The sequence below is a fragment of the Varanus komodoensis genome, unplaced genomic scaffold, assembly GCF_004798865.1.
Source record: "Varanus komodoensis strain SLA01 unplaced genomic scaffold, ASM479886v1 scaffold9, whole genome shotgun sequence".
NCBI lineage: Eukaryota > Metazoa > Chordata > Lepidosauria > Squamata > Varanidae > Varanus > Varanus komodoensis.
Genome location: NW_025336598.1, coordinates 27362246 through 27374859, shown reverse-complemented (window position 1 = coordinate 27374859; position 12614 = coordinate 27362246). Strand labels below are relative to the sequence as shown.

At 48.7% G+C, this 12614-nt stretch overlaps 1 protein-coding gene across 1 annotated transcript in view; it reads left to right on the top strand.

Annotated features, from left to right (window-relative positions):
• ITGA6 (integrin subunit alpha 6) overlaps positions 1–12614 on the top strand; it is a 67628-nt gene that overhangs the window by 39158 nt on the left and 15856 nt on the right. The window contains exons 8-17 of the mRNA XM_044418283.1: positions 769–962; positions 2167–2258; positions 4599–4726; positions 5861–5956; positions 7089–7150; positions 7995–8152; positions 9187–9345; positions 11571–11686; positions 11784–11973; positions 12063–12146. Coding sequence (XP_044274218.1) covers positions 769–962; positions 2167–2258; positions 4599–4726; positions 5861–5956; positions 7089–7150; positions 7995–8152; positions 9187–9345; positions 11571–11686; positions 11784–11973; positions 12063–12146 — 1279 coding nt within the window. The remainder of the gene's footprint in view (positions 1–768; positions 963–2166; positions 2259–4598; positions 4727–5860; positions 5957–7088; positions 7151–7994; positions 8153–9186; positions 9346–11570; positions 11687–11783; positions 11974–12062; positions 12147–12614) is intronic.

Below are 12614 nucleotides of genomic sequence, written 5' to 3'. Positions count from 1 at the left end.
TGGGCCCCCTGATTTTCCTAGAGTCATTCATGGGAAATGATGGGGGCAGTGGCTGGAGGCCCTCACTTTGCTTTGAAGTGACCCTTGGTGCCAGTGAGATTGGTTTTGTTTAGTTGTTTCAATGGAAGAGGTAGGGCCCCTCGGCAGGCACCCAGAAAGATGCCTGGGGGCACACTGGTACCCCTGGGCACAACATTGCCTATCCCTAACCTGAACCAACTAACATCTCTTCTTTCCAGTGGATAAAGTTGGGCTTGGGTGAGGGAGATTTGGGTTCAAGTTACACCCTTGACTAAGTCTGACTTTTTAAGCTTGCAGTCCAGTCTTGCACTTGCTTTCTCAGATGCAAGTCTGATGGCGCTCAGTGGCGCTTACTCATAAGTGTATTTGGGCTTGTGGATTTAGTCCTTTAGCTAATGCATACAGATTGAATGACCAGGCTTATGAGATGGTTGTGAAAAGAAACACGAGGGCTATCGTGAATGTGGCAGCCCTGGCCATTGACCATGCTAGCTGACAATTATGGGATTTATTATCCAACAAATCTGGATGTCATCCAGTGGTGAAGGTGTGATTAATTTAAAAATATGGGTATTTATCACCGATGTGTTAAAATTCCACTCAAGAGATTCTTCTCTACAAATGTTTTGGAAGAGTCTGATGTTGCTCTGCACACTGCATCGAATTTGTAATGATGTAGGCCTGCTTCTTTCACTTGCTTCTCACAGTTGCCTTCAAAATAAACATATTTTTATTTTGTTTCCTCAGTTGGCAAGATATTGTTGTGGGAGCACCACAATATTTTGACAGAGATGGAGAAATTGGTGGGGCTGTGTATGTTTACATTAATCAGGAAGGCAAATGGGAAGGGGTAAAGCCAGTTCGGCTCACTGGACCAGCAAACTCAATGTTTGGAATTGCCATTGAAAACATCGGGGATGTTAACCAAGATGGCTTCCAAGGTGAGTGGGAACTGGCTCTTCCTACAGCGTGCTCCCTAGTACTGAGGGAGCATTCCATGATTTTGTGTGGAATTTCTACATTCAAAGTTGCTGAATTTAGCCATAAACTAATCTCCATGAATCCAGCAAATTGTGTTTTTCATTCATTATTTGTGTATTTACTATTTTATTGGTACCTTCCTTTTCTCTAAAGTACTCAAGGTTACTAATAATAGTCTAAGAAAAGTGCAGTGAAATACAATAAAATGATTTCAATGTCTAGCACTCTAGGAGGTTTTTTTGAAACTTGAGTTTAGTGTTGCAAAATTTGCACTTGGCAAAACATGCATTCATTTCCATGCTTGCAAATGATGCATTGTGGGGTTTTTTGCAACTTCACATTTAATTTGATTTCATTTTTTTACATTTCTATTCTACTCTATCAATTTCTAATGATTCAAGGAGTACGCCTCTGGCCCCTGGGCAGTGTCTGAAGGGCCATAAGGTATTTCAGGTTCCCAGCTCTGCGGCTGAAGACGCGCTTTCACTGGAGAGCTGGCAACTGCAGCTCCCGCACTCCTGCCTCTTGCAGCCAGCATGGAAGAGCCGCACTGGCAGCCTTTCGGTGGTTGGGAACACAACCTTGGAGAGGGATAAAAGGAGGTGTTTCGGTAGGGAGTGAGGAGAGGAGACTTGAGAGGCTGGGATATGCACTGCTACTGTGGGGCCGCTCCAGACTTCTTCCTCCCATTCCAAAACTGGAAAGGCAAAAAAGTCTGCCCAGCAAAAAAAAAAAAAAAAAAAAAAAGGAAGAGAGACCAGGGTGGGTGACACTGTCCTCTGTCACTCCTCTTGCCCTGTTTGGGATCTTCATAAGGAGAACATCCTTCTGAGTGCCAGACCTTAAGTTGACTAAGGTAGCCACCCACAGTATTGTGCCTTAAGCCTTAAACATACAAACTATAAAACCAATGTGCAAAAATGCAGCTATTTAAACGTTGCCAGCACTGAATCCCAGGACCCATTGAAAGCTCTGTCATGCCTCGGGGCAGAGGCAAGTCAGCCTGGTGCCAGAAAGAAGGCCACGCTGGCATCGTTCTTGAGGTTTGGTTTCCACAAGTTCCATTTGCACTGCCTTCTTTGAACTGTTTGCCTAGCTTTTGAAAATAGTAGATTCACTTTGAATGCTCTATGCTCTTCCCTTTTTTCCCTTTAAAAACAACAGATATTGCTGTGGGAGCTCCATATGACGGAGATTTTGGCAAAGTTTACATCTATCATGGCTCAAAGGATGGCATCAACATGAACGCATCGCAGGTACTAACTTGCTCTTGCCACTTCTACCGTTACTGGAGATGATGTATTCCTGGGTGCCCTGCTTTGCCTGAACTGCTCATTTCTCCGAGCACTCAGCACATTCCCTCTCTCACCTGTGCGTGCTGCTCTGATCAGTGCCCCATCCCTTTCATGCTCCAGGAAATCGCCTAGCCAGCGTCTCCTGGGCACTGGCCTCCACCCCTGCTCCTGATTTTCAGTGCATCCAGATGTCCTCCCCCCTCTACCCAAACGTGGTCCATTGAACACGCCACTCATCATGCTGTCTGCCGCCCTCTTCCAGCCAACGTGGCCGTGTGAGAGGCGCCGCGCATGCAGTCCGCGTCTCTCTGTAAGCAGGAGTCTCTGCCTGTGATTGCCGTGCTCATGGAGCCATATATACGTAGACCAGCTTCCGTGATTAATAGGCACGATCCTGCTCTCCTCTCAAGCTTTCATCAAGTGCAAGCTCATATATGCATTGTTCAGAAGAGCTAGACTACAGTTCCCATTGCCCCTGGGCCAGCATGCCCTACATGTCTTAAGGTGGTCAGATTGAGCGAGGAGAAAACAAAAAAAAGAACCTTGTATTCTGGTATTATTTAGAGATTTCAGTGGTGACAAGCAAGCGAACGGTAGTCTTTAGATTCACTGAGCTGCTACTTTCCCAAAAGCTACCTTTAATGATCACATGCTTGGACTACTTACCTGGAAGTAAGGCCTATTGAATTCAGTGGAACTTACTTCTGAGTAGGCATATATAGATTTTCCCACTTAAGTCTACTGACTTCAACATAATGCAAACATAGTGCGTTTTATGAGTGTGCAAGATCCAATCATGCTTTCCCCCCCTCTCTCCCTGAAGATTTGCATTTCTCTTGTCTATGGAATCACATTATTTCTGGTAAAATGAGCTTCTCATAAACGAAACTGTGATTTTCTTTTTTTTTGTTCATCTTTAACTGCGGTCGATTCTTCCATTTTTCTTTATCAGCGGGATGCAGGCAGGAAACTTGGGGAGGGGGAAGAATTGGCTGTCTGTTCCAAGCATTCACCAATAAACTCTTCCCTCTGTAAGGGCACAATCCTATGTACGTCTAGCCAAAAAAGGCACATCCTACAAGTTGCTGGCCAGGGAGTGCTGGCAGTTGTGGGGACTTGTTCTTTCGGAACAGTCAGAGTGCACCCTAAATCAGTCATTCTTCCAGAGGTCGGCCTGCAGAGATGCTTGGCCCATTGTCTTTGGTGGGAAGCGTGTGCATTGTCTCCATAGCATTTATGTCAGAACTGACCTCGGGGCAACCTGGGATAGGCCAGGAGCCGCTGGACAAGCCGGCAGGCAGAATCAAGGAATGTCAGAACTGGGAAGCAAAACAGGAGGTAGGACCAGTGCCATCTCTAGGTTTCAGAGGGCCCTTGGGAAAGAGCTTCCTCTGCCCCGGTGGGGGCCTTCTTCAGGAAGCCTTCCTCCCCACTTCCCCTTGTCTTGGCTGCTCTCACTCTCCATCTTCTTTCTCGCCATAGCTCCTGTTCGACTGCCTGACAAAGAGCCTGCAGAAAAGCAGGCACATGTGCTTTGGTTCCTTCTGAACAGCAGAGTGAGAGGCAGGTGAACTGGCTCTGCCGTGAGGAAGGGGAGCAGCAGCCTAAGGGGCTCTTTTCAGCTGGCCTTTGCTGGAGTTCAGGGCCATGAGTGCTCCCCAACCAGGCCTACCTTTGGCATTAACCCTCGGTAGCTTAAGAAAAAGAAACAGGGCAATGATACGGAAACACACCAGAGCTCAAAAAGACGTGTTCTCTGCCATCCAAGGCTGTGGGACATGAAATGATGGGTTTGAGTTGCAGGAAGACGGACTTCTGCTGAAGAACAGGGAAGCTTCTTAACCCTCAGTCAATGGAGCCAGGCTACGAGGAGTTGGCAGGCTCTGCATCCCTGCGGATGTTCCAACAGGACATGGGCAGCTGCCTGTTTGGGATGCTTAGCTGGACTCCTGCCCTGAGAAAGGGGTTGGTCACAGTGGCCTAAATAGGTGCTTTCAGCGCCACGATTCTGTCCTAGATGGATCGCACTCACGGGCATCACACATGAAACGCAGGCAGCTCCTGGCAGTGTAACTGTGTGCTTTTTTGACAGTGGACAGTTCTGGGCCACCTACTGCATTTTGGCTCCGCTCTGGCTTCCTTTGGCTGTGCCTGCTCTGTTCCCACACTGCTTCCTTGCCTCTGTACCTGCTTTTCTGCCCGCACTGTTCTTATGCATGGAGGGATGAACAAAGCTACTCAAGGATTCATCTTAACTCTGTCTGGCATAACCACGTGCATCCTGCTGTTTCTGGGTTTTAGATTCTGGATGGCGAGGCAAACAAAGTCACATCCTTCGGTTACTCTATTGCCGGGAATATGGATCTTGATAGGAACACCTACCCTGACATCGCTGTGGGGTCTCTTTCAGATCTTGTGTCTGTCTACAGGTATGTAGTTCCCCGTGCTCTCACTGTCCATGTGAGTCATTGGCAGGAAGGGGGTCTGAAGGCATGTTAAGAGCAATCAGTGGGGCAGGGTGGGGCAGGCCTCAGGCTTGCGAGAGCTACTTTGTTTCTTGACCAAAACCATCAGTTGGAGCCAGGTAGCAAAAGTACTGGGTGGGGGCAGAGTCAGATCCAAAATGGTGGCTTGGGGCAGAGCCAGGTTTGACCAGCATCGAGAAGCACAAGTCTACATTTTTGGACTGTAAGGGCCTCATGTTCTGACTGAGAGCAGGGAAACCTATCGGAAGACAGAAACCCCTGGTGATCTGCTTCAAATAATCCACAGGGGATGTTTGAAACAGCCATGCTGAACCTCTTCCAGCCAGAGGGCCAGATTTGATTTTGGAGATGGCCTTCTAGGCCCCTTCCCACTGTATGAGCCTATGACTCTTGGAGATTGCATTCCAGTGGTGCTTGGGCAGAAGGCAAAAGTTGCTCCCGGTAATTCTTGTCCCCAGTGAGAGATTTCCGCCTTTTAGAATGGGAGAAAAACTGCACAAGCGCCAGGAAACCACCAAACTGTTGGTGATTGGGAGAAGAGGGGATGGGGCTAGGGAAGAAGGTGTGGGGCCCCATTGGGACCCTGAGTTGGCTGGGCTTGGCCTCAGCCACTAGAAGCTGAGATACCTTCTGCCCACCCAGCTCTGCAGGGGCTTGCAGAGAAAAGTTCCAGTCTCTCTCTTTCCACTTGCTACCTGAAGTGGAACTTGGATTACTCCTATAACTGCTATAGAATGGTTGCCATAATGTTTCAGTCTTTGGGGCATAACAGAGAGAAAGAGAGCTTGGGAAGAAGAATTCCATAATTTAATTCCAAAAACAATCTTGCTTCCCAAAATGTTTCCCTTAAAAAAAAAAGAAAAGCAAACGGTTGTGGTGGGTTTTGGATGGCCATTTGGATGTTACTAAGCGCAAATCATCCTGGAGTTGCCTCTCCTCTTCACATGCTCCACCCCATATAAAAATGTGTGTCATTTTTGCTGTTTACCAGCATGGTACATTTCTTTTCACGGAATTTCATTCATTTTCATGATTGTTTCTCCTCCCCATCCCCCCACCCCCCCTCAAAAATACAAGGGCAAGACCTGTGATAAACCTGAAGAAAACCATTGAAATATCTCCAGAAAGAATTGATCTAAACAAAAAGAACTGTCAGGACGATAGTGGAATTTGGTAAGTTACGGAACTTGTCATCTTTGTTTCTCATTTCGTGCCTTCTCTTGCACTCTTGCGTGTGAAAAATTCAGCCATATGGTGACATGGAGGCTCCTTATTTCCACCGGCTAATACTATTTCTTTTGGGCTGGTCTTTGCATTGCTCCGGTGGTGCTGGAATGAGAGTTGCCTGGCTGATGGGAGCAACGTGGGAATCCAGGCTGCCAGGTTTTGGGGAGCACTTGGGCAAAAGGCCCTCTCTTGGCCCGCAGTGCTGGCTGCGGGCCACTGAGAGCCATGAGGCCTGCCTCCGTGAATGGATCGTCTCCCGCAGAGAGTCTTCCTTGTCACTCTGGCTTCCAGAGGCTCCTGCTCCTCTTTGTCCTTGTCGCCACCCCTTGCCCACTGGACAGGCCGGGCGCCAGGGAGCCCGCCAGCAGGGGCATCTGTTGCTCTCCCTTTTCAGCACCACCCTTGGGGCAGATTGGGAGGCGAGCAGGGTGGCGCGGAGAAGGGCAGGAGGAGGAAGTGGCAGGGGCTTTGGTCAGTGAAGGCCATGCCTGCCTTGGGTGCCAGCCTCCCCCCGCCAAGCAGGCTCCCCTCCCCCCCCCCCCGTGGGTTACTGCTGCCCACTCCTGTACATCCTCTGCTTGGGTGCAGCTCACAGGGGAAGAAGAGGCTGCTACTCCCCCTCCTCGCTTTTGCCACTGCTGACCCGCATCACGGGGGCAGGTATGCAGGCAGGCACAGCAGTGAGCAGCAGGTCCAGGCTGCTCCTGGGAGTGGCAGTGCCCCTGGTCAAGTGCCGCCAAAGGCCCGTCCCTGATGGTCCTTCCCAGTGCAGCATCAAAGCCCAGTTTCCTGTGGGAAGACGGAAGCAGCAGCGGGGGGCCTCCTCCGCAGAGCTCTGGAGCATCTCGTGCCACCCCAGTGGCGTCGGAGGGAGCGATGCTGGGGCGGTTTGCAGGTTGTCAGGGATCTGCAGGTACCAGGGCCTTCGCTTAGACCCACAGAAGATGTGTTGGTGGCACCACGGCCTTTGCTACCAAAAAAAGGCTGAAAAGCATTGTTTTCCTCTCAAATTTTCTTAATGACAGAAATAGCTGTCCTGTTGAACTGTCTTTTACAACCAGTTGTATTTTTTGTACAGTATGAACATTAAAGCGTGCTTTGAATATACGGCGAAACCCCTTGACTTCAACTCCCCAATAAGTAAGTTGATCATACATGCATATCACTAAGTATTTTTTAACGTGTGCACACAATTTCAGAAAAATTCAGTTTCTCACTGGATGGGAAGTGGCTATCATACAGATGGTTGGCTGTAGATGGACTTGTGAAAATCACGGCTCAGCTTTTCAGGTGTTGTCTGCCATTTTTAAGCCAAGAAGATGGCATTCCTAGCTGCCTCACCTTATTCCTGCAAAGTAACCGGAACATAATAATCCCTGCATTGTGCACTTAATAGACACAGGAAGGGGCTTGTGCCGTGTGCCGCCACTTCCACTTGTGCTGACCACTGCGATGGAAGGCACCGCGGACAGTGCCATTGCACTGGCTCAGTCGGCCAATGAGCCAGCATAAAGGTTTATTCATCCTTCTTTCCATTGTGTATCCTGGCAAGTGCTTAAAAAGGGATTTAGGCAATTAAGAACGATGAAAGGAGATGATAAAAAGAATATCTATTGGATAAATCAAATAAAAACGAACAACATAAAAAACCATGGTGCAGCAACACACCATTGGGTGGTGTGCTTATGCAACTTGTCTTAAGACTGGTGTCTTACAGAACAAGGTTGCAGGGGCTGTAAGGAGATGACTGTGCAATACCTGTATTATTTCTGGGAAAATGTAACAGACCAAGAGCCAAAAACAGAATGTAAATTAATTTACCTGCTGGCAAGTGGCTGGTCTCTCTCTGGCTCACTTGCTTGCGCTTACTTTCTTCGAGAGCTGTCACGGTCAGAGTGCGACCCTCTTGGCAAAACATGCCTGACCTTTCTTTGGGCATTTTGTTTCTCTCTCTCTTTCCACCAAACAACCTCCCCCTTCTCAGCTGTGGACTACACATTCGACGTGGAAGGCGAGAGGCGGCGGCTGGGGCTGCCCTCCCGGGTGCACTTCCGCAGGCTGCCCTCCGATCAGTTTAGCGGAAGGGTGACTCTTCCAGCACAGAGGAGGGAAGAGTGCGTGACGACGGCTCTTGTCCTGCAGGTACGCCAGGCACCAAAGCACACCTTGCCTTACGGATGGCCAGCCTGTGAGAGCCACTATTAACGTAGAGGTTAGAGCCCGATCGCAGAGCTCGGGGCCGGGGACCAGATCTGGCCCACACGGGCTCCCGGTCAGGGGCTCTCAGATCGCCATGCCCCTTCCTCTGCTCTGTGGCTGCCGATGGTTTTGAGGTTTTCCCACCCCAAAAGGTTCCTAAGGCCTCTCCTAAGCCTTGGTGACTGGTACAAAGTACTTTTAGGTAAACTACGGCTATAATCTTGGTAGCCTCGATCCTGCCCTCTTTGGCCTTCCACCCCATTCATCATTGGGATGCTGCTTCTCTGAAGTGAATTCTGCCCTTGGGCGTATTAGCCTGTTGGAGTGGGACTGTTTGGCGAAGGGGAAGGATAAACACGTAATAAATGTGGCCAAGCACAAGGCCTATACTGCCGCCTGCCCCTCTGGCATTGTGCCTCTGATTGGGTTCTGCCCAGTAGCTCAGAGGCAACACCACCCCAAAGTGTATGTGTGAATATGTGCGTTCGGGAAGGAGGGTGTATCTATACTGGGGTGGTGACCCGGATGAACAAGAGAACTGGATGGCCACTCGCCCAACCTGCCCTGAGATTTCTCTCCAATCCGAATACCAGCTTGTTCTGCATCGAGTTACTGATGTTGAGAGCCGGTACGTTGCACTCTGCTGGCATTGCAGTCCAGTTTTTTGATGAAATTATTCTATCTGGGAGCATCCCACATTCCAAGCTTTTATTTCAGGGGTGCAGCACTTTAGACCGAGGGACCAAATCAGTCCAGTCAGGATTAGTTCCTGGCAGTAGCACTTTAAATTAAGGTTTGTTGGGGTTTGTGTTCACTTGTTTGCCCAGCCCAGCCCAGCCCTGGAATGTGGCACCAGTAGCTTCTCAAAACGGGAATTAGGTCCTTGCTTTATTTGGTAGAACACAGCATGTTTGACCCACTACAAATCCTGTTGGTTTCATTCCATGCATTAAAAAGACCTTTCCCATATTCCTTAGGAAAAAGTTAAAGATAAACTGCGTCCGATTCCTGTAACGCTTGCCGTCACAATGAATGGTGCCGCATCCAGCTCACAGCCAAGGCGGAAACAAGGAGGGGCACTTCCAGAGCTCGCTCCAATTCTAAATTCAAATGAGCCAAAAACAGTTCATTCAGAAGTAAGTCTTTTGTTGCCAGTTTAATCTATTTCAGGCTTCCTATGTCAAACATGTGAAGGGAAAGGCAGGGTTATCTGAGCAACTTCCGTATAGTTACTGTCCATGTAACCAGTAGAGTGCTTCTTGCGGTTCGACCCAGGCCAGAATGTGGGGAGTTGCATTCACAGACCTCCTCACCCACACAGAATACTTCTCAGCCTTTCAATGATTGTTTGCATCCCATTGAGAAAGGCTACTCAAGTGTGGAGTGTGGAGGAGCGAGTGTTGGGAAGCGGGAAAAGCAAGCGTATCTGGGCCAGCTGGGATGATGCTCCTGCGTTCTGTCCCGGTTGCACAGGACTGAGAGGTTTGCGAGGAGGATGACGGCGGCACACATCTGGGTTGAAGGTAGTGCAGGGCAGGTGGACAGTAGCCATACTTGGATGCACATCACTCTAATCCACAACGGGTTGCATGTAACGATGCACAACGAGACATGAATCAGGCAGGAAATCTTGTCGCCCACCTCTGGCAGACAGTTGAAACACCAGCATAGCATGGCGAGATAGGAATAGTCTGATTAATTGTCTCAGCAGCATTGAGGTGTTCCTCCCCCCCGCCCCGATTTGGTTCCTGTTAGTGATGCATCAGGGAGCTGAATCTTATTGGCTCTGGGGAGTCCTGATGTCATCACATTTGCTACGTGATCAAGCTGAGAATGGTGCCAAAGCAGCCCATCACTTTGTAGAACGCCAGCCTATTATTAGATCTCACCTTAAAAGGAAAGCAAGAATCGGGAGGGGCAGGGAGCCCAGAGGACCTCAAGGGAACTGACTGTGGCATTATGCTGGAAAGCTCGGACAGAGGCAGCACAGAGCTGGAAGGGTCAGCAGTGCGACTTGGCGTGGGGCAGCTTCCTGGGCTCCCAGCCAGGTGGGCAGTCAGATCAGTGATGCAGCTCACTGTCACCCAGTCTTTGCCCAGCAGGGATGGCAGGCGGCCCTTGACGGGCAAGGACTTCCATGATGGGTCTCCCATGCGGTCCTTGGATTCAGACTAATGACGTACCACAACTCCACCTGCCCTTTCATAACCTCTTCCTTTCCCTGCTAAACAGGCGGTCACTGTTCTGCATCTTTCACCGGGATGGTGAGAATTTTGGAGAAATGTCCCTTTGTACAGGGCTTCCACACGTCCTTTACTGTAAAGAGGGGTGTCTGTGCGCTGTTCTACCATTTCCCCCCAAAGGTGTCCTTGCAGCACCTTTGGCGGCTTGTGCTTCTGTGGGAAACCCTCCAGAGGACATTGTCAGAACTTCCTTTCTTGGGGCTTTGAAACGCTGCTGCCTGCCAAGTGCATGAAAGCGACGAGAGGCATTTTTTATTTTACTGTTGTTAAAAGTCCTCTAACAACAACAAGAAGGACCACAATTGCTCCCTCAGCTTTCAGGCATTCAGCAGGCAGCAGCACAGGGAAATCCAAGGGAGGAAAATTAGCTAAATTTGCTGAGTGGCTTTTAAAGACGCTTAAGTAGCTGGAGAACCTGCAAGGACAGAACAGGGGAAACAGTGGGAAGTAGAGCCCATGGCTCTCAGCCAGCTCCGTACAGGAAGGTAAGCACTGAAGCCATACATACATCCTGAGACATTTTCCTGAAATTCTCCTCCCCTGCCACGATTTTTGGTTGCGGTTTCTTTTTGCCCCTCCCTCCAATAAACAGTTGAAAATAAATAGATTGAAAAATTGAATACAGTGCTAATTCAGAAGTTACTGTAGCAGTGTTGGGATAACATTGTATGGGCATAACTCCAACTCCGCCGTTGCAAAGTATAAATAAGTATAAATCTGGTATAAAGAACCAGGAGTTAGTGGAAAAGCAGGGTAGCAGAAACTGCTTACCTGCTATGGACTAAACACCGTGTTGCCTTCCATGGATTGGATCCAGACACGAGTTCATCCCATGGATTTCAGCAGCTCTACTTCAAGCATGGCTAGGAGGGGTGATAGTGCAGTGGGAAAAGGTTCCAGTTTTGATTGCCAGCATCACCAGGCAGGGCTGAAAAATAACCTGCTTAAACCTTGGAGAGCTGCTGCCTGCCAGTGCCAACAGTATTGGGCTAGATGGACTCAGTACAAGGCACCTTCCTATGTTGTACATTTGTTTCTAAACCAAGGGTTTTTTTTAAATGATTGTGATCCAAATCTGATAATTTAAAGGCAAACTGCTCAATTTGTGTTCTTTGAAGGTACAGTTTCTGAAAGAAGGCTGCGGACCAGACAATATCTGCAACAGCAATTTGAAGCTTCATTACAGATTTTGCACCAAAGAAGGAAGTGAAGACAAATTTGCCTACCTTCCAGTGTAAGTCTTTATGGGATGTAGTGCTGGTTTGAAAAGAAGCTCCTTTTGTTTCTTGGTGAGGCAAACCCCCGAAACGGAACTCAATTTATATCCCTAGGGAGAACAATGTTCCAGTGCTTGTGCTCAAAGACCAGAAGGATATTGCCCTCGAAATCACAGTCACAAACAGTCCCTCAGATCCAAGACAGCCCCAGAAAGATGGAGAAGATGCTCATGAAGCTAAGCTCATAGCTTCCTTTCCAGACAGCTTGACTTTCTCTGCATTCAGGGAGCTGAAAAGCTTTCCAGTAAGCATTTCTTCCAGGTTGCGAGTGCATTAAACGACTTGGTTATTTCTGTTTGCCTAGCCTTGAAACGCCTGTCCTTTCTCCTTTAGGAAAAACAGCTGACCTGTGGTGCTAATCCTAATGGTTCGCAAGTAGACTGTGAACTTGGAAACCCTTTCAAGAGAAATTCTAATGTAAGTGATGTTTTCCTTTCTAGGTTGGACTGGTCTGTTTGAAAATCAGTGTTTTGGAAAGAAAGCCAAAATCATGTTCCCAACCACCAAAATCAGCACCTCCAAATTGAAGTTCAAGCTCTTGCACCCCAAACAAGTTTCATCTTAAACTCAGCAAGAGTGAGCATCACACGCTCCAAGAGGTCCCCTGTTCTTGCAGGCCCAGCACTGACACACAGCACGGTCAGGCATGTGCCAGTTCACACTGGAGCTGATGTCAGGATTATAATTGCTTTTGAAAAATTAACGCTAACAGCAAAGCATCTGCATGCATGGCTATAGCAGCCACCGTCTGCCCTTCTTCTCCCCATACCAGTGCCTTTCTTCTCCCCATAACAACACTAGGGACCAGAGTCATGTGGAGGAAAAAAAATGGCAGCTCTCGTCTGGCCTGGGGTGCCTCCTTTCCCCGTTGGGCAGCAAAAGGAA